We start from the raw sequence: 25200 nt of genomic DNA on the forward strand, positions 1-25200 counted from the left end.
GCAGATGTGACGTACTGTCCTCGAACATCCTGTGGCTCTGCTGTTATTTTGGAGAAGTCCAGCAATGCAGTGCTTTGCTCTGAGTGCAGCTTTGCCTTCTGCGTCACGTGCAGAATGACCTACCATGGATTAGAAGAGTGTGAAACCAAGAAAAAACATGCAAGAGATGCATTGCACACCGCTTTAAAAAGCCTAGACTTGCCACAGTCACAAGGTACACAAAGGCACACTATTTCAATGACTATGTGGATATCTCTTATGTTTACTAAAAATCCAAGTATGTTTTTTAAACTGATAATTTTTTGGTGTACTGGTTATTAATGTTAAAATATTCAGTCACAGGACGAGTGGTGTGAATGTTGTCCTGTTTCAAAGAAAATCATAAAGTCAGTCATTTCAAAGCAGGAAGTACAAGAATCAACATAGAGATGTCCCAGTATTGTGTCTCGTGTCAGTGCAGGACTCAACAGCATCAATCCAAGTGCAGCAGCCTCTGTAGAGGTGTAAGATTACTTTACAGCACTTACAAGTCACGAATGCGACTGAAAAAAATATATTTATTTGATCCGATTCTAATAGTAGCACTTTGTTTGATTAATCTTTAACCCTACACTGAAGGCCTTTTGTGTGTTGATGCAAATGTTGTTTTGTGCTCTGTGCTATCTGTGTCTCTCAGAGGGGTTGAGTGCTCTCTTGAATGACTATAAACATGGCAGTAAGGAGAGGAAACGCCTGCTGGTGAGCAGATATGGTAACATGCTGGTAATGCTGGAAAGTAATCTGAATGACACCTGGTTGGCCAACAACAGCAGATGCTGTCCTCACTGCTTCAGCAGAATCGAGGTATTTAGTCATGTGCGCACGGAGAGTTTCTGGCTGTTTTGAAGTCATGTGACTTTGCCTGCTCACGTGTTGTGTTTCATGTTGCAGAAGAATGGAGGATGTGACCACATGTTATGCACTCAGTGTGGACAGGACTTCAGTTGGTGCTGCGCTCTCAGACTGACAACAAAAAATGGAAAAACACACTTACAAGAATATGTCTGTGAGAACCACCGAAAATAGCCTCCCAGTGCTTCCGCTACTTTCACCAGCAGCCCATCATTTTGTCACATTAAAATCTGTTTTATTTAAAAAGATTAAAAGAGAAATGAGATCTGATTGAAACAAAAAACAGAAATTTACATCCTGTGAAGTGTTTTGACCCAGACATGTCATACTGTATCATGGTCAGCAGAGGGCGCTAAACAACAAGAATGACAAAGCAGTAACATGACAAGTTCCTTTTGGTAACTTTAGAAAAGCTAATATGTAAAACAGTCTGTTTGTTTGTTATTTTCAATAAATTGATACATGAATTTAACAAATGATGAACTGATTTATTTAACCTGGATGCTATAAAAACACTTCAGGAAAATATCCTCTGTAAAACTATACAATAGCAAACCTGTAATGTAGAATATCTTATACACATATTTCTATATGAGACGTTCTTGCAGCTGTTTCTTAGATTCTCTGAGATCTACAGTGTACATATTAATTATTAATCTTCGTCTACTCTTTTTTGACTTAACCTCATGTTTTATCACTGTTGCATATGTAAAATCACAGCATAAGGTCCTCACTATGTGCCTGTAAAACATGTTCTCCCTAGTTATAATTGTAGCTCATTGTTGTCTTCACTGTCAGTAAACCCACTGTTTTTGTTTTTCAAGTAATGTATAAAGCGTGTGGTTGTGATTACTACCTATAGCCACAGTTCCAGCAGTCTGGAAAAAGCCTTTTTTACTCCAAAAGATTAAGTTAAGATTCATTAAATAATTAAATAAATGTGTAATTCATTCATTAAAATGATAAATGAAAAATATATATGAATACACAATTAAATGTCAATTCATTTCATTTAAAAGATAATTATTTATTTCAAATTTTAATAAATTAAAGACGCTACTTTCTTTACTTACTTTTTGATTCATGTATTTGTTTAATTCATTTTGGCACATGTGGGTCTCAAGACTCATGCACACATTTTCTTTTATTATTAAATCATCCGGTTCATACCAGACCATTAGAATATTGTGTCTGACACCTCCAATTTGGTGTAATATCAAGGCTACACTAATACAGATTGGTTAATATGTGTTTACAATCATTACGGCGTGCCATGATGATCTGGTTTAATCTCTAATGGTGCCTTAGGAACAAACAGGTCGAGAACAGTAGTCTGTAAGCAGGTTAAAAGGCTCATAGCGGTCCTGTATACTTCGTTTCTACAGAGGTCAGTCTGTGTAGCAGATAGTGGCGAAGAAGAGAAAAGCTTATAACCCTTGAACTGCATGTCTCATTTCCCTTGCAGCAGCAGGCTACAGGTAGATCCTGAACATTTGGCTTCTTCACACTCACCAACTTCCTGTTTTGAAACGTCCCCCTCCATTCTTGCACTGTTCTGTCACAACACTGGAACAAAGACCACTGCTGCATACAACTGGAAATCTACAGATGTCTCGTATATCAGGCCAGCATGTTTGACTTTCTGTGTCTCTTCCAGGAAAATCCCGCTTCCACCCCAGGGGGAGGTCATCACTTCCTCATAAATGTCTAAACAACACTTTGCTTTTCTAAGGCAAACTGTTGCAGCAGGAGCCCTGGCCTGGAACTCCTGCTGCACTTGTACTTGACAAGCCTCTTGGTGGTTCTTCTGAGAGAAAAACAGCAAATGAAGAGGCACTCAGAAAATAATCATGTCAAGGACTATAAAAGACAAGTTATATGTTTCTACTGAACTATGGAGAGCAGTCATTTAACAAAACAATCTCAAATAAAATGAGGAGAAGGACTGCATGGTGAGTAAATAATACAGAAATCTTCTTTCCTGGAACTGAACAGGTAAAAAAATAAACCAGGTGAGGACAATGGAGGCAACACAGACCTCAAAATGACACCCTGGACAGGTCACCAGATAACACAAAGAGACAGACTAACTGCATGTCTGCATGAAGCCTGAGTACCCAGGGAGAACCCACACAAGCACAGGAGAACATGCAAACTCCATACAAAAAGGCCCCGGTGAGATGGTGGAGTCTAACCCCTTCTTGCTGTGAGGCAACGGCTCATTTCATTTTTTAATCTTCTTCACATAGAACAATTAGCAGATGTTATAACTGACAAGGTATTACAACTCTGGGACAATATGAGATCAAGGAAGAAGCTGCCAGTTGACTTTATGCATTTGCAAACAAAGAAGAAATTGTCACTGTGACAACTTTAACCCCTTGCATTGGGGATTTTGTATATTATTTATTTATTTATAGTTTTATTATTACATAAAAATATAATATAAAGCATCATGAATTCATACCAACAATGACTGCTCTGTGTCTTTTGTAAACTTCATTAGTCCCGCCCGCATTCAGTTCCAGTAATTCTGCAGATACCTACCTTTAGTCGCACCAGATTTGTGTTACTTCCTTTATAATTACAGACCTTCTACTGTTATTCGTGCAGAAAAGGTAAAAAGATATATCTCTCAGGTCTTTGCTGGATTTATTTTATGTTGTGGACATGACTTTCAGGTAATGATCATCTGCTGTAGACAGTTTTTAGGCTTCCTGCATCTTCTTTTGTCCTCCATTAGCCCAGTTTCCTCAATTTCTTTGAGAACACACTGCACACCATGCTGTGATTAGTCGGTTTTTCAGTAGTAGTAGTTTCAAAGTTGTCCAAAGGATAGCTTTGAAAAAAAGCCTGGAGAACTGTTGCTCGAGACCACTTTAAAACTGACATGAAAGGCTGGCTCCTTGGAAGCAAAACATTAAAGAGAGGGGTTGCTAAAGACTTTTGCACAGTACTGCACGCACACATCAGAACCAAAGACCAATAACAGCCCTGAGTGATGGTTGTTGTTTCAGTCAGATTCATATTGATGTCTCACTGAGCTGACTGTCAGACGTGTGCTGAGCTGTCAGTTTGAAGCAAATCCCTCTTGAGTCTTCTAGGACCACTGATGCAATGATGTGAAGTAGCACTGCATAGCCTTGCATTTACCATAATGAATTGTAAATATCGCTGTTTTAATGCAGAGTAAAACTTTTTTTTAAAACGCCATTTTATAAATCATTATAACAAAAAAAAAACAAAAAAACAAAAGAACGAACAGATCAAAGAGCCATCCCATCCTTGATGAAAGCTAACGACTTGTGCTGACGGCCTGTGCACCACATTTCCGGCAATCTGTTCATACTTTTTTTGTGATATCCCGCTGACAGATAAACAATACCAGGGGCGCAGAAACAGCTTTCCTGGCAGAAGTAATATCAAGGATAGTGAGTAAGGCCTGGTTATCAGTGCAGTGGAAACTAGGCTATGGAGGAGCGTCTTCTCCCTGTGAGTCAATAACAGCATCAACTAACAGAACATTTATTTCCCCTGGAGCGGTAGGAGCTGGGTCGTGGAAGAGAAAGCTTGAGACATGAATTCACTGTAATAATTATTAGCTTAGATCCATTATAGTGATCGCCACATTTATACACACACACACACACACACACACACACACACACACACACAAGTTGTTCAGGCATCCATTTAGTCAGTCAGTGGTATATTGGCAACACTGTTCAGAGGCACTAAAAGTATGCTGAGGTTTTCAAGGAGATTACAGGAGCATTATGGGAGGTTTGGCGGACCCCACACTATAAATGAAGGTGTGTGTGTGGGGTGTGTGAAAGATCTTCTTAAAAATAAGTTTTCCCCAAGGCTTACAACAGCTAAAGGTCAAGAAAGACCCTTAACTGTGTGTGGTTTCATTGGGAGTTATGGGCTGTAACCACAGTCTGGAACTGATGTGTACTCAGAGTGCTGTCAGCGTGAGCTGTTAGGAAGCCGTCAGAGTAGAGAGCTGCAGAAAACTGTGATTAAAAGTAGTTTGGCAAAAATGTAGTTCCACTACATAAGTCAGTCTAAAATCACAAAAAGCACGAAGGAGACTGTGTGCACAGCAGCGTGTGTGTGTAGTAATTAGTGAGTTTTAGAGGTGTTGGGTTACGGAGCTTTGAACAGAGCCTGGGGAGCTGTTTGTATGTTGGGCTAATTTAATTACCTCTTGGATCTATAGCACAGACACAAGAGTTGAATCAAAGTCTCAGAATGAAAGTTAAGAAAAAAAAAAAAAAAAACACTCACAAAACTTTTACTGTCTCTGGAAATCCAGCTGTAAAAACAAGTAGAAATGTCTCTCATTTTTTGTGAAGAATCCTTATTATGTGTTTGTTGCCCTCATTTGAAAATCAATGGCGTAGTACCGCTGGTGAGCATGGCTAACTAATCCCGACTGTGTGCCTGTATGTGTAGCTAAACTGAAAAAGTGTTTCAGATCATGGTAAGCCATCCATTTGGATCTAGTTCTATCCAGACACCTGACCTGACCTGACCTGAGCAAACTTTTCTGTGCCCATTAACATGGTGTCTTTAAAATTAGACACTCCAGTTCACTTAATTCTGCAGTCGCATCAGTAAAACCAAAGAAAACACTATGGAAATAGAAAAAACGCAGCAAAACCTTAACAAAAAAGGGGGAAGCAGTTTGAAGGGGTTTTGAGGAGACAATAACGTGATGGACCAACTGCAGAAGTGACCAGCTAACAATAAAAGCTAATAGCCAACATGCAGCCTGAGTGTTATATGAGTCATTCAATTAAACACACATTACTTGGATCTTTTTCTCCCTCATAAGAATCCTTCACTTCTTGTAAACAGGTCTCAGTGCAGTCTTTCACATGTTTCTGATTTCTGTCACTTCTTCAGATCTTCGGTCATGTTCTTGTCTTCCCAAAAACACTTCCGTTGTGAATTTTTACAGTTTTTTTCTATTGGTGTTTTAATCAACATTTGTGTGTTTTGTGTGCTTTTGTATTATTTTTTTCTATTTGCTGTTGTTTTCCTAACTTGCAGGGCATTTGACCTTTCTGGCCCACATGGAAAAGGAATAGAAAAAACTTATAAAAGACTTGCATCAGATGGGGCCTACTTCATATAGTGAATCATATAAGGCTTATATGATTTACACATAAAAGTGGCCACTTTCATATATTGTTTTAGGAAGTATCCAAAACATACAGGTTTCATTTATACAATTTTTCTAGGGATCTTATATCTGTTTTCACTCTTGTATGCTTTTCATTTAAACACAGATACAAACTTAATAAGATTAATATATATATAACTTTTCCATATAGGGGGGCCACCATATAATTCAGCATGAAAAGCAGAATTTGAGTCAAGGGTTTCTACCTAACCACACAGTGTTGCCCATCTACCCTCATCTGCTCAGTCCAACAGTCCAGCGCATGGATAAAACACAGAAATGACAAATATCACACACATTTGCAACAGCTTCGGCTTCTCACCTCGTAGATTTTAGCATAAGGAGTTCATTAGAGGCAAATAATGACAACAAAGACTAAACAACATATGGTAGAACACATTTTCTAAATAAACATCAGTGTATTTTTATATTCACTGCAAACGTGGGATTTTTTTTTCCAGTACCATTTTGCAGATTCCTCACAGCACACAGACATTTCCAAACAACCAGCTGTGTAAACTTCATTAAATACTCCTGAACAGCAGCCTTATAGTCTCAGCCTGTGGTAGAAAGATCTTAACAGTTATTAGGTATGACTGTACTCATGCACAAAATAAACCAGATACATTTTATACAGTGCGATACGTAACACACTCTGTCATTTACTGCGAAGCACTGAAGTTTAACTTATTAACCTGTGCCGCAAATAGATAAGTGAAACCAATAATTATTAAGTATATTGTACTCACATTCTCTATAGTTTCTAACAAGTAAACATAGAATAGAAATGGATACAGTGCCCCAGATAGTAACTGTTTCAGCACATTAACATACTAAATAATAACTAAACAGTCCAATTAAATCATTTGTACCGGTTAATGGACATATGTTGATGTAAATACATTTATTTCCCACAGTGCTTTTATTTATTTATGTTTTTGGCCTTTGTCTGTGTGAAACATTTGTCCAATTAATAGAAATCCTCTGATGCAAAAACCCCAAAAGGCAAACAACAAAAAAACAACATAAAAACGTTTCAGCGCTACAATATCCTTCCAAAAATAGTCTTGTGTAAAAGGAGCACTTAACTGGTGGGCTGCTGTGTTTCAGCTCATTAAGTGCAAATTGTGTTTGCCACGTTTTTTCAGGCTTAATCGTTTATTTTCAGCAAGACCCTTCTGCTTCTGAGATTTTCCTGCTACGCAATAATTTTGTCATTTTTTAAGCTCTTGAAAAGAAAACAGACGTTTTCGAATCAAATGTTGATTACAAACACTTTAAGTCCTTGTAAATCCTCTTGAGGCCCGACTCGTGTGACATATCGATCGGTGCGTGCACACTGACACAGATTGGTTCCTATTATTTCCTGTGCACGCTGCCCTTTGAACCTGGAGCTAACGCCAACCTTTCTACAACACTAGATAATTAGCCTGGCATCACCTACGACGTGCGCTTATGCAAATTAGTCTGTTTCAATGCTCCTGGATGCAATTAGACCTGTAAACACTCAGAGCAACGTGTGGCGTCATGTTGAGGGAAAAATGTAAAGTGATTACAGCGTTCAGAGGGGGGAGTCGGTGCATCAAACTCGCCCTGTAGTTGATAACCGGCTGTAATTGGACTGGCACAGACAAGATCAGGTGGAAATCTATTTGAAAGTTGGGGGATGGCAGACGCATTCTGCCAGAGCAAATTAAACATTAGCTCCAAGATTTCAATTCAATTCAGTTCCGTTTAAGTTTGTTTATATAGTGCCAAATCACAACTGTTGTGACATTTTATTTATCCCTTAGAAGCCTACCTGAAGCTCTTTCTGTCAAATTTCAGGACTGCTTATAGAACAAAATGACTGGGTGTGCATCAGAGGTTAGTGATGGTGGTCTCTGCCTGTGCAGCTACCTTTGGAAAAACCTGCAAACTGTTCTAATGGTCATCAACCACGTCTTTCCTGATGTACACTGAGGTGTCAAAACTCAACATGAAGGGAAGGTCATCAAATGTCATCTTTGTGGGGGGAAAACGACAGAGATCTCGCACACGTTGGCGGGAATATGCAGTTTTCCACTAGTTCACCTGCCACTGGCCCACGTGTGTCACGTATGCTGGTAGCCTACAGCCCACATGAAATTAACTTGATTGTGTGACCATGGGTTAATGTAAAGTTAATGAATAAGATGCAGAATAACAACAGTATGTGTAAGCGTAATAGCGGCATGATACCGATCCCTATCCGTCAAAGAATTCACCTCTACATCCCTGTGAGAGCCACATGATTCCCCCAGAAACAACCAGTACTTCACTTTGTGTTGGTTTTGACACAGACCAGGGATTTCTGGGGCATCTTGATGGCAGCTGATACTTTGCTGGTGTGTGGCACAAAGACAGGTTGCGTTTAATGTTTTTTTAATGTCATCAATAGGTTGTGTGAGTTACAAATAATGCTGCCCATTTGCCATCTGAATTTATGGTAAATGGGCAGCATTTATACAGAAGTTACGCAACAAACTTACTATCAAACAAGGAAATATTAAGTATCAGTGCCTCATGTTAAGTGGTAAAAAGCCACAAAACAGGTGGAATTATCACAGTCCAAACGCTCCACTATGAACATTTCTGTCTGGATCTTTAGGCTGTATTTGTAGGAGCCCACTAGCTTCCTGTGATCTCGTTTTCTCCAGCTTATCATTTCCTGCACTTGCAGAAGGTTTTCAATAGCTGCACTGGAGTGTGACTCTCATTTTGAGTCCAAGAGCCTGTCAGCGTAATAAAAGGTAATGCTCCCAGCGCTTTCATGTAAGACAAAGCGTGTTATTTCTAGGAGGAGGAGAGCTATTAACAGACTGCAACTCTGCCTCAACGCGCAAGACTAGCTCACCCACGGCTTTTTGTTCCTGTTTCATTAAACTGTGCGGCAAGGTGGGCTAATAAATAGGCGAGCACTTTAATTTGAATGCCTTCTGCTTGTACGTCCCTCTAGCTCTGCCTTGCTGTTGCGTTTTAATCCCCAAAAATGCCACAGCGCTTTGTTCTCACAGTGCTATTCTCCCGAGCATCCTAGTGTGTGGTCAAGTGTGTGTATTTGTGCTCTGGAGACAAATATAAGATGTGAGCAGCTGCCTCTCCCTGCAGCAAACAAAGCCGAGCAAAGAGAAGGCCAGGATGCTGCTTTCAATTCCGCTTTCCAGCTCATCTAATTATATGAACTGATCAGACTGATTTAATTACTGAGGAATGGTTTTTTTCCGCAAAAGCAGATTTAAAGGGGAGGTTTTTCTTCTCTTTTCAATAACAAATTATTGATTTTTGAACACAGGTGTATGCTGATAATCGTTTTCTGTTACAATGGGGGAAAAGCACCGTTCTATTTTAAAGGATTAGTAAGAAGGGCTTTGAATGACAAGCTTTTCTGCTTGAATATGTACATTTTGTGACCCCTTCACTATCATTGATATCTGTAGCGAAGATCAGCATAAAAAACTCATTTTATTAGTACTTATTTTTTTTAGCAATTTTAAATGTGACTATAGACTTTGAATGCCTTGTGACAACTTGCTGTGTTCGGCTCAGGACCATTAAACTGGAACAGTTAATCCAATTTAACTTCAATTATATAACGTTTTTTTTCCCAGAACGGGCTAAACACAGGAACACAGCTGGATCTCCTCGTATGTGGAAAAAGCAACACAAACAGGCCAAAGCAACACAAAAAAACCATTGCGGCACAGTCCATGTTACTGTTTAGCAGTCGTTGCACACACTGCAGTAAAACCTGCTTACGTCCCCTCTGGGAATCAAGACTGGGAGTATTAAATGACATGTCTCACAAGCAGAAACATCCAGGAGCGCTGCAATTTGCGAGTCAATTTGAAGTTTAGAGTTAAGTGCGTTCAGTTTGAAAGCGTTTGCGCGTTTGAGCGTTTTTCAAGAGGAAAATTTTGTCTTGTTCTCGTCATCAAAGCATGTTTCGCCCTTAGGGGCAGCCTCTGCTGGCACTCTGTTCTCCTTCCTTCCAAAGTAAAAACGATGAGACTAGCAGCTTTTTAACCAGAACTGACGGTACCAGAGTTACTTACAAAGGCGCCATCCAAAGTGGTACGGAGGGCCTACAGTGAAATCCACACACAAACATACAGTGCTCAAAAAAGAAGACATTCACTCAGTGCACACTTACAAGATTCCTGATAGTTGTTAAATAGATTATGAGAGTTTACAAGAGATGGTGAGCTAACACTGATCAAATAATCAATAGGATTCATGTCTACTATAGTCTATTTACATCTATAATGCAATATTAAGAATATTTACATAACATTTGTGAATACAGAAAAATCCAATCAATGTGACAGATTGGTTTTTTACTATATCGCCAAAATGGCTAGCCAAAGCTTACTCTTTAGCCTAACTTCCTCCAAAGGCACCAGCAAGGCTTGCAAGAGCCTTCAGCCTGATACACACCTCAGGACAAGTAGGAAGTCAGCTAAGGCTCACAGTTTCATATAACACTGTTTCATTAGGTGAAGTTCATTGTGCTTTTTTTTTAAAATTAGCAAGTAGTGCTTTGGATTTTATTACATCTGTTTGGTTGTAAAGATGCTGAATTTGTGTCCCGTGTGGCTCTGTGGTTGTAAGTTTTCCCCTGCAGTCCCTGCTGCAGGACCTATAAAAAATACCTGCAGGGCTAAATGACTCGTAAGAGTTTAAAAAATCATCTCAAACCAAAACTTAGTAGTTGTTTTCCCAAGTTTTTGTAACATAAAGGAATTGCCCCCTCACTCAACCTTGTCTGCATTTTTGTACTTTTCAAGTTTTCTGCGTATCTTTGTCTTCGCTGAGGCTTCTTGAGCCTCTTCTCATGTCCACCTGACTTTCTGCCAAAAAAGCAAAACCCTGATTTCCCCTCTTTCAGATTTCTTTGCATTTCTTTTGCATTTACCTGTGCCCTGAGTCAGAATGTAACCCACTTAAAGCTTTGGAGGAACTGGAGCAGAAAGTATAAGAAAGGATAATGGCTTAAAAATGTAGTCTGATTCTGTGGCTAGAAAACAGATTTTTTTTTTTGTTCAAAGTTTTAAGATTAAAAATCTACAATTTCCTCTGAATGTTATGAGCTGATTAAATACACACTTTCTAGAGCAATACAAGGATTAATGGAATCCAATTTTAGCCTCCTGTATCAGAGCAGATGCGACACGAAAAGCTGGGCTGTCTATCAGGAAATAGGGATCAAACTGTCAACCCTGCACTTTGTGGACAATCTGATCTACCACCTGAGCCACAACCAGCCACCTCTATTTATATATTTCCTATCAAATTGAAAGATTATGCGTTTAATCCATACACCAAATAAAGTGCAAAAAGATCTTGATGCAATCACTCCACTAAATATGCTCTTCAAAAGTATGGCAGTATTTTCAGTTTCCTGCCCTGCGTTCTTGTACTCTTTACATGTTCTCTTCCCTTCCCCTCTTGTGTCTCTTAGCTGTAGCCGAGGTTCTCCATCTCATGGCGGTATCTTAGCTCCGACACTTTTGCTTTGTGCTGCTTGCTCTCCAAATGCTGCCTGAAGTCCGTCTCCTGCTCGGCTCCGCAGTTGCACATGGAGCAGTAGAACTGTCCGCTGGGAGTCACGCACATGGCCAAGTCCCGGGGGATGCGCTGCCTCGGTCTGGGGTTGTAGTACGGCCCTGAGGGAGAGAAAGAGAGATTACAGAGATGAGATGGATGGCTGCTAACTGTTATTTTTAAGAGATGTTTTATTGCAGAGGGAAGTCACAATACAGTGCCAAGGGTCCAACTTTAGGTTTCAACTAGTGCCTTATACAGTGGCAAAATGAGATGATAATCAACTAGAACATCTTTAATGAAATACTAAAGCTCCCAGAAGAAACCCATCCTAGCACTAGAATAACATGGACAAAGGGGGTTTACATCTCGCTGGCACGTACCAGCATGGTAACTTATGCTTTCAGCCTAACCTGCTCCAGTGATGGTTACAGTATGTTTCATACTAGAGCTCACTGGGTAAGAAACCACTGCACACTTACAAATCAGTTCTCTGTAAGACAGCCTCATCATTCCTGGAACTAAAATGTTTTAACATCTCTACATTACCCCGACGAGCAGTAATGAAAACACATTTTTAGATGCAACTTTTCCCATTGATGCAAACAATTTTGCGTTTTTATTTTATAAGCAGTAACATATGACCCTGAAACAGGACACCTATTTGTACCTGCACATAGACTAAGCCTACATTTGAATTCTGTTGATTATTTCTTTAATCAGATCCTCCTGTTTCTTAATGACAGAGCTGTGATATTAAAAAGTACACAGTAAGCATTTGTGTTGGCTTTCACCAGACTTCAAATAAGCTAAACTTTATTAATACTGTAGCTTTTCTCAGAGTATATTTTCTTTGTTTCTTTGTAAAATCACTCCCTCTGTTGACAGTACACTTACCTATAATTGTGACTGGTTAGATGCGCCACAATAAAGTTTACATTTTTGATTCAGGTTAAAGGATGGACTGAACATAGGACAACTCACAATTCCTTCACTTTCTTTTTTTTGCTCATTTCTAACCATAAAACCCAGCAAAACTATTAGGATTCCCATCCCTCATTATCAAGAAATGCTTAGCATTTCTTGACTATGACTCTTATCTTTTTATAAAATACTACTGGTAAGAGTAGATGCTACAAAGTACTTATGTAGAATTTTCAGGTGTCCATACTTTACTTGAGTATTTATTTATATGACTACTTTTGACTTTTATGCCCTTTTTAAACAAATATCTGTACTTTCTGCTGCTTACATTTTCAAAACAGGCTCATTGCTCATTGCTGACAGATTTGGGTGGAGTTATTATATCACACTGCGGACCTTCAAACGTCAAACCGATTTGAGCCTAAACCGAAACACGTGAAAGATAATCCTGTTCGTTCAACTTTTACTGGAGTATTTTTAACATTAATATCTGTACTTCTACTTAAGTGCAGAACATGTGTAGCTTTGCCACCTCTGGATGCTGCTATAATTGTACATTGAAAAAATGAAATGGGCATAGGAAAATGCAGCCAGCATTTTACTGTCTTAAATTTATCTGTTAAATCTTCGACTTTTAACTTCATATAAAATGCTACTGATATTGTAGTTGAATGAATTCATCTGCAGTGTTTTTTTCTGTTGTTCAGTGATAAAAATGCATCCCAGACCCATGTGTGTATGAGTGCTGTGTGTGTGACAAATGTACACAAATGTGTACAGAAAGAAAAGCTGAAAGGCGTCTGTGATTACATGATGGCAGAACACTGGAAACAGAGTGTTGCTTGTGTTTTAGCAACACAGAAAAAGGAGAAGAAAATAGAGAGATAGAGAGAGAGATAGAAAAGACAGAACGAGAGGGAGAGAAGTTATTTTAGGGATTGTCCATCAAGAAAACTGATTGAATCAGCAGATTTTTTTTTTTTTTTTTTTGCCTGTGGAAGAGCGTGTCAGCGGGAGACTAAGAGGGATTTGCTTTAGTGTATGACTTGTGATTTATCTTGTTTTATCTCGAGCTGAAGTGCAGGTGCTTATGTCTGTGGAAAGACAGAATAGGAAACAGACACGTGCAGAAAGAGATGGTAGCTTGACGTCAGCAGAAAGTCTGACATTACCTTACTCTGTATCTGTTTTCACACATGTACACGAGGGTGAAAGCAGACACTCACACAAACACAAAGAAACCACAGTTAAATAATAATTATAGAAGAAGAACATTCAGCCTTAAAAAAGAAAGAAAACATGTGTGACCATGTGAGGGTCATGCACTGGACATAAGTCGGTGGGTGCACCAAAAACGGTAGAAAATCCAGTGACATGAGAGAGCTTTAGGAGAATAACTCCTATCTGTGACATCATTTAGTTTTTTTTGACAGTTTCCACACTGACTCAGCAAACAGACACTGCCCTCAAAGGCTGCTAAAAATGACTACGGGTCATGACAGCTGCTGTAACATGAATTATCAGTATATGGAACAGGTCTAGACCTAAGAAAAGGATTTTACAGCATTCGCTATATCTCTTTAGAAAGACTGTTGGGGTGTTTGCAAGTACAAAATCAGCTTTTAGAAGATAAATTGGCATTTTGAACAGTGGCTTCTCGGGGTAGGTACCATACACATCACATTTTATGCCGCATAAAAAGACCAATTTCAAAGGCTAGTGTGCATCAAATAGAGTTGTTTGAAGACACAACCAATAACTCAAATAAAAGAATATAAGATCATTAAAGAAACAGCCAAGTTTACTGCTGATTGGTCCTCAAGCCGCTGTGTATGAACAGGTGACATCTATTCTAGGACTGCTGAATATAGCTTGTTTGTAGTGACGTATTTTCCAACCACCACTTAAGATAACACAATAACAGACATGACCCTCAATAGCCAGACATATTATTGGTCAATTCATTAAATAACATCAGAATTTGCTTTGCTAGTTTGCAGCCTTTGAATAGATGTGGAATAAGACAAAATCTCTTGCATTTCTTTGCATTTTACTGACCAAGATAGCTACAACAATGCCACCTAAATGAAGAGTTTATCAGATGACTTTTGATAGTTATCTTTAAATTATGCTGATGTCACTTTTTAATTAGCATTTAATTTTCTTATCTTACCTGGCATGGAAGCGGGTACTTGTGGGCTGCGACGATTTTTCACTAGCCGGTACTCACTGCCATCTTTCCTGTTCCTTCTCGGAGTTGTCTCATTGCTGCTTTCCCTGTAACAGGCAAAGCTAGAGTCAACAATTGTTGGTTCCATATCACATGTAATGGCAACATGGCTAGCTTGAAATATGGCGTATTTTGCCAAACCCCTGAGTCACCCCTCATCTTTCTAAGATGTTTCATGTTATTTTCTCTAGGGCCAGCATCCTGCTTGTTTTTGAGATATCCCTGCCCTACTGCTGCTGAATACCTGGATCAGGTGTGCTTTGCCAATAAGAAGCTAAAAGGGCAGGTTAGTTGGAAAACAAGCAGGACAGCAGCCCTCGAGACCTCAAGGTATGGAGTTCCATACCTGTGTTCTACAGGCTTGGTCTTGCAAAGCTTTTCTTTGGACACAGGCTGCTTTTTCACTCATTATCAGGCCAATTCTTGTACCTGACCATTTCCAGAGGAATGTTTTTTGTTTGTTTGTTTTGTAAGCCACCTAACACTGACCTATGAATCATTCAAGCATAAAAAAGGGACCTAACTCTAGGGACAAGCCAGTGTTATGTCCATACATAACAGACAACTTACCAAATTTGTCTTTGGTAAGTTGTTCCTTTAGGGACTTTGGTCTAGCTGCCTGTTGTAAAAACACATAATTTGTTCTTATCTCTTTAGTTGAATCTATTAAAACTGCCAAAGATAACACAGTTTGAAATAATAAAATAGTAATTTTGTACCAACGCAGTGATTTCAAAAGTGCGATCAGCAGAAAACAGCTAAGGAAAGTGAACAAGTGGAGAACTAAAAAAAATGGGCAGGCATAAAAAAGAGCTATCAACAGCAGATGAACAGTATGTCCGGTCCACAACAGAAAAAATATCCAGCAAACACCTAGCAGAGAACCTGAGAGATGCATTTGGTCCTTCAGTTGATCCATTTAGGCCTAATCAGAAATGATCTCAGTGGAAGGGTGGCTGAAGTTGTTTTAAAGAAGGGAAACAGGGAGAAAAGACGGAGGTATACCAAATTACACAAGAACTGGACTTAAAGTAATTATCAACAGGCCTGTTGGAGTTATGATTCCAGATGTGAAATGTTTGGTTCAAATGTTGATAATATCTACAGCGAAGGTGAGGAAAGAGGTACAACAACAAGTGTCTACATCCATCTGTAAAACACAGTGGAGGTTCTGTCATGGTTTGGGGCTGAAATTCAGCCAGTGGTGCAGGATCTTGTCAAAATGGATGTTTTCATCCATCAGTGTGATGACCACAGAAAAGTTTGGTCAGACTTTGATCCACCACACAGCACCATCTGGAAAGCATCTGATTGGCAACGGCTTCATTTTTCAGCACGACAATGATCCCAAGCACACTGCTAATGCAGTAAAGGCACACCTTTGAAAAGAAACTCACAATGGAAGACTATCAATCATAGACTAGTTTACCCAGAGCCTCAACATTAGTGAACAGTGTGGGATGATGTTGACAGAGAGCAGACTAAAAGGCAGCCAACATCCAAAGAAGAGCTTTGAATGTCCTTTAAGAAGCCAAGAGAACTATTCCTGAAGTTTGAGAGAAAGAGAGTTCAGACTGTGTTGCAAAATAAAGGTGGTCATACGAAATATTCAGCTGCATGCTTTTATAAAATAATAGAAACTGCTTTTGCTTATATACTGTTTTATTATACTAATTTTCTAGCAAATTGTAAAGAAACGATGGATGGCTCAAGATATTTGCGCAATGCAATGTATATCTGATTGCAATTGCTATATTTCTTTTTCAGCTAATGCTGAACAAGGTATTGTCTGTAGTGGGCCTCCACTCCATTATGCCTGCGTAAAACACAGTAAGGATGAAATCTCTGTCCAATAAAGCCAACATGTCTTCACCCAAACCTACATGGTACTCGCGTTCTGTTGGGCTTCAGCCAGCCGTAGTTTCTTGGCATGGTTCTTGCCCTGGTAGTGGGCCTGCGCAACTGCTGGTGAACTGAAGGAAGCGTCGCACAATTTACAATAGTCATTCTCTGTGGCCAAGATGACCCTGGGCGCCCCCTTATACAGCGCCTGCAGAGACAGGACAAAGCAGCACAGTGTTTGTGGTGAGAGGAGATTTGGAGTAAACACTGTGAAAACAAGGAAAGAAATGTTCCATTTCAGCAGGAGGAAGAACTCATTGCCTTTAAAATGAAAGTAAAGCCTAATGGAAGCTATGAGTTATGCTACTTTTTGTCAGAAAAATTGTTATTTTATTAGCAAACATAATAAAAAAAAATTCACTGGTTACTTAGAATAAATAGACTTTTAAAAAGCAGGGATTGAGTGTACAGTGGTGAGTGGATGCTTTGAGTGTCTGCTGTTTAAATGAAACAGAGTGACTATGCAGTTCTCTACCACCTCCTCAGAGCAAGTGACCGCCATCATCCGAGAGGCCACTTCAGCAACAGCACACCCACCTCCTAAGCTAACACTGTAGCATTAAGGTAGGCTGTGTACTAGTTCTTAAATACGGGCCTTACCTGCCTGCCTGCGTCACTGTCGCTGGACCCTGAGCTCAGGGCCGTCTGGCCCGCAGTCTCAAAGGCTTCTGGGATCCTGATGGCCGGTGGCTGCTGACTGCCAGCATAGAAATTTCGTAGCTTTTTACTGTGGTTCTTTCCCTTCAAAGAAAGATACGAGATGTCGATTTTATTTGATTCTTCACATGTTTTTCTGTGCTATTCTGCATGTCTGAATTTGGCTTTCAGCTGACCTGGTAGTGAGCCTGTGCCTGCTGAGCAGAGTTGAGGGTAACGTTGCAGAGTTTACAGTACAGCGGTTTACACAGTTCTTCTAGTCCCAGAGAGTCCTCCTGCTCCTCTGTCCCCAGCGAGGAGCCCTCATCCTGGGGCTGCTCACTGGTTGGGGCTGCCTGGCCTGGGAGTGGACCGCAGATGAGGCTGGACACTGTAGCTGGGATGAGGGCTGGTCCTAGGGGCCTTGGGGGCATCTGTGAAGGGTCAGGGCCGGGAGCAGGAGGTGAGGACAAGGGGCTGGGAGGGAGGGGAAATCGACCTGCTGTTGGTGCCACTACAGGTGGAGGCACCAGTGCTTGTGCAGGGTTCATATGTGGAGGCCCCAGCTGCTGTGTAAGGTCCATGGTTGGAGGCACTATTGCTTGTGTGTGATCTACTGGTGGGGGACCCAGGGTGTGTGCCATTGGCGGAGGCCCCAATGACTGACCTGGAGGCATTGGAGGGGGGCCTAAAGTGTGTGGCGGGGTAATGGGAGGAGGCCTTAATGTATGAGGTGCATTTATGGGAGGCGGGCCTAGACTCTGGCCATGAGCCATAGTTGGAGGTCCAATAGATTGAGCGGGGGCAATGGGTGGTGGACCAAGAGGGTGTGCAGGTGCCATTGGCGGAGGTCCCAACTGATGTAAAGAATCCATGTGTTGGAAAGGCTGCTGGGGATGACTGAAGAGACTCAGGGGAGGCTTCAACATGGTTTCTGGACCTGGGTACATTAGAAGCAATACAATCAGGCCTGCATTACACACATAAACACAGATATTAGAAATCAAAGACACCTCCTATAAGCAAATCCTTGATAAGGATATCAGCGATGACGAAGGCAGACATTAATGAAAGAATACAGTCACTTACATGCACTCTATATTTTATGCAACTTCTTTCCATTAATGTTTAATAGCCTTATTGGCTTTTAGGCACTTGTCTGTTTCACTATATTCAAGCAGGAACTGTGTTTGAGACTGAATGGATGACTCGTGTCTCCATATGTGATAGACTGGTAAATTGTCTCCGCTGTGCTCCGTCTCCGTGGGATTGGCTCTAGCCCCGAGGCCCCAAGTTAGACAAGTTGTGATGGATGAATGGATCATCACAACTTTCTGTTCAGTCATCAGCTAATGTATCCCACTGACTGACTAATGGTAATTTGCTCTCTTTTCTTTGAACAACACCATGACATTTTCTTGTGAGTAAAGCGTGTGAAAAAACTACAAAAAGGCCTTCCACGACACTAGGTTCAGATAATCATGTTCATCTTTGTGTGAACTGTAAACCAGTTTATGATTCTACTGGCTTTTTACCATTATTATATTGAGCTTTCTGTTTGTCCAGTTCTTTAGTTTATGACCAAATGCAGCTATAAACAAACACTGTAAACGCAGGGAAAACTGTACTTGCTATACATCAGCATTTTAACAATCCCATTGTGAGCATGTTGGCCTGCTGATGGTATCATTTTGCTCAAAAGGCTGCTGTGCCTTAGTACAGCCTCAAAGAGCTACTGTGATGGCTGTGATCTTGTTCTGCATCAAAATACACTCTGAAGAATGTTATGTTAATGCTTATATTTCAGAAAAGCATTTGGGGTTTTTTTTTCTGTCGCACATGTTAATTTGCAGGAGCTGTAGTGGAAAGCTTTTACACCTGATGATTTTGAGCCAGTTGTTTAAAAAGAAAATTCTTTGTAAAAGACAAAACATATGCAAAATCATCGAAATGCCACTTATTTGGAAATATGATCTCCATTTTATTTAAGTAAATGAATGTAGAAGAGTCCTTTAAGGAGATACTGTTGACTGACCAGTCATCAAACATACACTGTGAGGGAACTCAGTGACTACAGTACATATGTCTATAGCCCCAAGGCTGGAGAGAAATTACCAAACAGAAACACATTCTCGGACAGAGGAGCTTCACATTTCAGTGGGCACCAGAAAGAGTAGTCTGAGTTGCAGTGCCTGCGGCCATGCAAACAGGACATTACATACACATCTGTTTGCACACACACAAACAGAGGCAGCGACAGTAAAATACAGTCCGAAGTGTGACTACTTGGATAAGCTGATACAGTGTGAGTGTGTGTGTGAAGGCTGGGAACAACTATGTAAGTGCTACATGAAAAAATAATAATAAAAAGGGATGATATTAGTAATGGTGCGGCACTAATTTCAGTTTGTTCTCTTTTGATGCTCCAGTATCATAATATTAGTAATATAATATATCCGTGTGTGTTTGCATGTGTGTGTGTCAGTGCATTTCCCTATATTGTCAGGTCAGTAATAGGCCAACAGCTGTGTCAAAATTCACTGTGCTGGAAGCTTTCATCATCCAATCGGACGCCCGATAGAAGTGAATCATGCACCCAAAATAACATCCCTGGCTGTTTGTGTTTCCGACTGCTGCTCACTGTCAGTCTGTCTGTCCAATATGTCTAGCTGCCCATCTGTCACCTGGCCTGGCTGACCTCAGGAGAAAGGTATGCTAGACAAGTCACTGACCTTACTATAGTGTCGTCAACTGCAAGATGAGACTCTGGAAGAGCGAGCAGAACTGGGTGTTGTGCCCCACACATTAAGATGGAAACCTAGACCATGCAGTTTCTGGAAAAAGTGCGGTGGGATTGTTGCTGGGATTGGCCAAAAGATTTGAAGGGAGATGGCTCATGAGCACATTGGCTGCTACTTTAATAATTCAATTCAATTCAAATTTATATATATAGCGCCAAATCACAACGACAGTCACCTCAGGACGCTTTATATTGTACAGTAGATCCTACAATAATAGATACAGAGAAAAACCCAACAATCATATGACCCCCTATGAGCAAGCACTTTGGCAACAGTGGGAAGGAAAAACTCCCTTTTAACAGGAGGAAACCTCCATCAGAACCAGGCTCAGGGAGGGGCGGCCATCTGCTGCAACCACCTGGCCACAAGTGTGTTGTACCTGTGATAGCAGCTAGTTTGTAACAGGTTTTTATATTCAAAACGCAGTCAGCCTGTTCAGGGACATTTAACTTGTTGCAGTAATGCTGTCCCTCTGCAATGTGGAATCATTTTGTAAACAGGAAAATGTTTGCAGTTTTCCATCTGATATTGTGAGGATTTGCTGTATTTGAACTCACCATCTTCACCATGCAAAGGAGAGGCGAGCAAGCTCGCAAGCAAAATGCCAGAGGACAGTAACATACAGTAAGTTCATGTTGCAGCTGTGTGTAATTAAGCTTTGTATACAGTCACAACATATTGACCTTACATGTTTTCACCTCATGAAAGGTTCACGATGCTGTTTTTGGAGCACCCTGCAGAGGTATTCCCAGGCATCCATTGAGAGCATCAACACTAACTCATTTGTAGTAAACAGGAGTAGAGGTGGTTAACACAAATGTGAGTCAGTAAATAGACAGTTAACAGAACAATAATGCTTCATTGCCAGAAAAATCCAACTCATACTTAAAGTGCATTGCAAAGATCAACACAGCAAATGGAGCCTTGAGAGCAAAGACGGAGAAATACAACAGGAAAATCTGTTATTAATGTTACAACGATAATAAAATTAATGTTTTACCAATTAAAAGATTAAAAGTGGTACCAAAACCCTTCACATAGAAAAACAAAAACATTCTTGATAGTTTATGCTTCAGATGATCATATTTTCACTGGGGACGTTGGATGAGAGCAGTACAGTATATTAAACTACATGAAACACCAATGCCCGGCAATGTTCGTTAATCGCACCAATTGCATATGACAGCATCGGCCTTGTCGGCAGCAGCCTCGAGAGAACCCCGGATCGCCGAGTGAAACAGCAGCAACCCAGAAACCCCCACCACAGGACGGCTGACCTTTTTTCTTGGGTCATTAAACAATTCAGGGAACACAGCGTGCCACCACACAGTAGTTTGAGCATTTAACCACATGCTTTGCATTTACTGTATGCCAGTTAAAAATATAAGATAAGCCCGAAGATAATGCAGCTCTACCATCACTGCCTCCAAGAATGACACGTTAACTTGCAAAAGAACTTTACAGGGAGGTCAGTTTTTTGAGGAAAAACGGTTTTGGTCTCCTCTGTGGATCTCTGCAAATTATACATTACAATCATTAAAAGATCCCAAAATTTTAAAACAGTTTTCTGATGGTTTGGTCTGATATCACATGCCCCCCCCCCCCCCCCCCCCCCACACACACACACACACACACACACACAGCGCAAAGAAACTATTTTTGGCACGACAGTTTTGTGTAAGATCTCATTATGCGGCATATTCTTCTAGATTAATGTAACTGGGCTATGTGCTTGTTGGTGAATCTCCATCTGTTTGCTACAGAGCAGTGTCTAAACAGTCTTTTTACACAATCACCATAATTGCAAGTCTTTTCTTCGTCTGCACTTCAGTCCCTCTGCTAGTCAGAGAGACCTTTAACACCTCTGTACATTTGTAACTTGAAGCCTCTCACTCCTCAGGCTCCATCATTAAAATCTTAAAACACGGTCACGTTTCGAAGCACTTACAGTCAATCTGTTCTTGAACTTGAGAAATAAAAACATCAAACAGCTTTATTTTTGTATTTTTTCCACACACTCCTTGCGCTTGTTGGCATTTTCAGCTCAATTAATGCGTCCTTCTCTGAAAGTACAGAGAACATAATGACCAACAGAGCCATCTACAACTGCTGTGTATGTCACACACTAACATTAAATCCATTTGTTCATATTTTGCCTTGATCTGTGTTGTTGTTGTTGTTGTTTTCGTTTTTGTTTTTGCTTGATCTCTTGTTTTTGTTCCAAAGTGTGAAGCCAAAATCAGCATCTACTTAGTTTAATGTCCTATTATGATCCTAGGCAGATGGACTGTAGGCAATGATTGATTGGTTTGAAGGAAATGGAGCACAGTTATGATGCTCAAGCAAGGAAGATGATCACACAAAGATGGCATAAAAACCAACCTGCATTTCAAGTGTTGTTTTTTGCTTCTCATTTAGCAAACATGAACAGAGTTATAAGGAAAAAAAACCAAAAACCCAAACATTGTCCAACTGTGCTTTTATTTTGGCTCTTTTGTCTTTCTGTAGTTTTCCTGTGAGCTAGATAGGTCAAGGTGAGCTTGCTTCTTTCCTTAGACCCAGATCTGCACCCACATAGTGCAGTCCTCAGAGTCGCGGACCATATTCAAACATCTACAGCAGTGGACCTTGCTGCAAAGTCAAAAAACATTTGTGGTTTTGCATTAGAGGCTTTTTAGATGACACATTCAAAACCAAGCTTATATAGCATTACTCTAAAGGCCAAAATACAAGGTGAAAGTGTTGTAATCCTCACAATTTTCTAACAATGTTGTTCTCAAAGTCTGAAAAGTAATTTTCAAAAATTACTTAAAACTAAATCAGAAGTTACTCACTAATCAGTCACTTGTGATTTCTTTTGAGCTCGACTCAAAAGTTCTTGTTTTAGAAGCAAAAAAACAAAAGAAATCTCCTGTCTTAGAGCCGGAGAATCTGATGGCCTCCACCGAGAATCTCTAAATAGGCCAAGTGTTCATTTTCTCTAGAGTTTCTCTTGTCGTTCTGTGATGTGTCACATCAATTATAGAGCAATGAGAAGCGCATGCCTCCTGCACTTATTCCATCTGCTTCACTGGGCACTGGACAAGCAAGAGTATATGCAGCAAAGACCAGATACGTCTTACTGTACTTTGCAATTTACCCACTGTACCATTACAATAAAGCCTCAGGTCCATTTTTATATATCAGTCGCAGTCACAATTTGAATATCATTCAGCTATCACTACTACTAGAGAAGACTTTATGTTAATAGAATGATCCAGTGGTCCAATATCTACCATGTCAGTGTTATTTGCCTTTAAAGACTCACAGTCACATGGCCAATCCATTAAGCTGCTACTACTATATTGATTAGTGTCCATTCTATCTCATAGAAGATAACTATCATAATTTCAAAACATCTTGCTGGGAATCATGTGCATATTTCTGGCTGCAAGTGTTATTATTGGCTTTGGTAACTAATAAAACATTTAGTCATTAACATAGAAACATTGACAATAATAACAGTACCAAAGTTAAAAGTGGCAGCATTATTAAACTGAAAAACCATTCACAGAGAAAGGCACACAAAAGGTCTATTTCTTTATTTCTTCTTATTTTTCATCACTTAGCGGGCTGATGCATGAAAATGGTACTTATTCTTTTTTTTCTGTGGCTGTCCCATTGATGGGGTACTTTTACACCCCCAGATCCACCTACATTCATGCATTACTGCAACGTGAATTCACTGTGACATTTTCACCATGACTGAGAACCTTAACTGAATATGACAAGTCACTGTTTGATGACACGGATATTATCAAGTGGGTTGATCATTCTCATGCGGTAATCTTCATCATCTATGACAGACACTGACCTCGAGTCCCCTAAAACCAGCCAGCAAAGCCCGCTATTACAGCGACTTTGCAGGTCCAGGGAAGAAACACTTTCCGTATAATTGCCACATGTCACCATCAGCTGTGCAGCGACTCAAGTAAAGGAGACCACAACGATTATTTCGCTTGTTCTCACAGACAGCGGTGCTCGAGATAGAAAACTAAGCATTACATTAAGGTTTCGCATATTTCAAACCTGGAGTGTTCGTGGATGAAGCGATTCGGAGCTCTCCTGTAGTGCGAGAGGATACAAGAGTACCGACAACCTCAGATTTTGCATCGCAGCATCCATGCTCTATAACCTGAACAGAATGGTGGCTCGTGAACCCCCTCCTCACACCCGCCGGTATGACATTAAGATGATGACAGCAGCATCAGGGCAACCGGCTTAAACATCCTCGCTATCATATGCAAATGTCTCCGATTAGATTTTTCTCCATCCTCGCACATATGCGCATGAGAACTGCTGACAGTCAGAGGGCAGGTCCTGTCTGGACCAGCCTCCCCTTACCTGGCAATCGTGCGAGATAATGGCTGCTGTCACCGTAGCTGACAGGCGGCGAAGTGTAGTTTCTGCAGTATTCTGCACTCTGGTAGTACGCGGCATCCCCGCTCTTAAGCTGCAGCGCCATCATCGCAGGAACATCCCTCTGCCAACTTCTCCTCTCCAAAAAACCGGGCAGCCAGGCAGGATGACAGTCCCTACCAACGCTCAGACGCCGCGGCTCTCACCGGAGGGGTGCCCGAGAGAGGAGAGTGGAAATTCAGAAGGCGACACCAAGGGAGAAAAAGTGCTAATCCTTGACTTACATGCCAGATGTGCGGGTGTTTTCACATTAAACATCAGCAACGATGTTCTTATTCTCTAAACTAGATTTTAATGACATAAACCCAGCCTGGATTCCCCTAACCTCCCCTCTCCTTCTTGGTACAGTCCATTTCCGATGCCACTGCTGCTTCTCTGCTCCTTAACATGGGTGGCAATCAAGACACATCGTATAACTATGTTACACCTCTGTCATACAATCAGATCACCCCTGCTGGCAGAGAAAACAGCCGCACTAACGCTGGCATTAAAAATGCGAATAAGATGTACAAATAAAACATAAACAATTATTAGTTTTATTAATAATTATTATAATGGCAATAATAGTGTTTTGGTTGTTTGTTTTATGTTTGTTTTTAATGTCA

The 25200-nt window shown here is 40.5% G+C and overlaps 2 protein-coding genes across 2 annotated transcripts; one reads left to right on the plus strand and one right to left on the minus strand.

Annotated features, from left to right (window-relative positions):
• The first annotated feature begins 14 nt into the window (after window positions 1–14).
• Window positions 15–1103, plus strand: LOC102201534 (E3 ubiquitin-protein ligase RNF14-like). The gene is made up of 3 exons (XM_013911801.1): window positions 15–214; window positions 677–843; window positions 931–1103. Exons 1-3 carry the CDS (start codon window positions 115–117, stop codon window positions 1063–1065), a joined length of 402 nt encoding a protein of 133 aa, XP_013767255.1. The 5' UTR covers window positions 15–114; the 3' UTR covers window positions 1066–1103.
• An 8631-nt stretch (window positions 1104–9734) lies between these two features.
• On the minus strand, window positions 9735–24731 carry zmat3 (zinc finger, matrin-type 3). The gene is made up of 6 exons (XM_005736932.2): window positions 24521–24731; window positions 17534–18276; window positions 17301–17441; window positions 16682–16848; window positions 14742–14845; window positions 9735–11766 (listed from the first exon to the last, which is right to left on the minus strand). Exons 1-6 carry the CDS (start codon window positions 24642–24644, stop codon window positions 11558–11560), a joined length of 1488 nt encoding a protein of 495 aa, XP_005736989.1. The 5' UTR covers window positions 24645–24731; the 3' UTR covers window positions 9735–11557.
• Window positions 24732–25200: the final 469 nt, after the last annotated feature.

Source organism: Pundamilia nyererei, unplaced genomic scaffold (assembly GCF_000239375.1).
Source record: "Pundamilia nyererei isolate P.nyererei 1_Seehausen unplaced genomic scaffold, PunNye1.0 scaffold00072, whole genome shotgun sequence".
NCBI classification, from domain to species: domain Eukaryota; kingdom Metazoa; phylum Chordata; class Actinopteri; order Cichliformes; family Cichlidae; genus Pundamilia; species Pundamilia nyererei.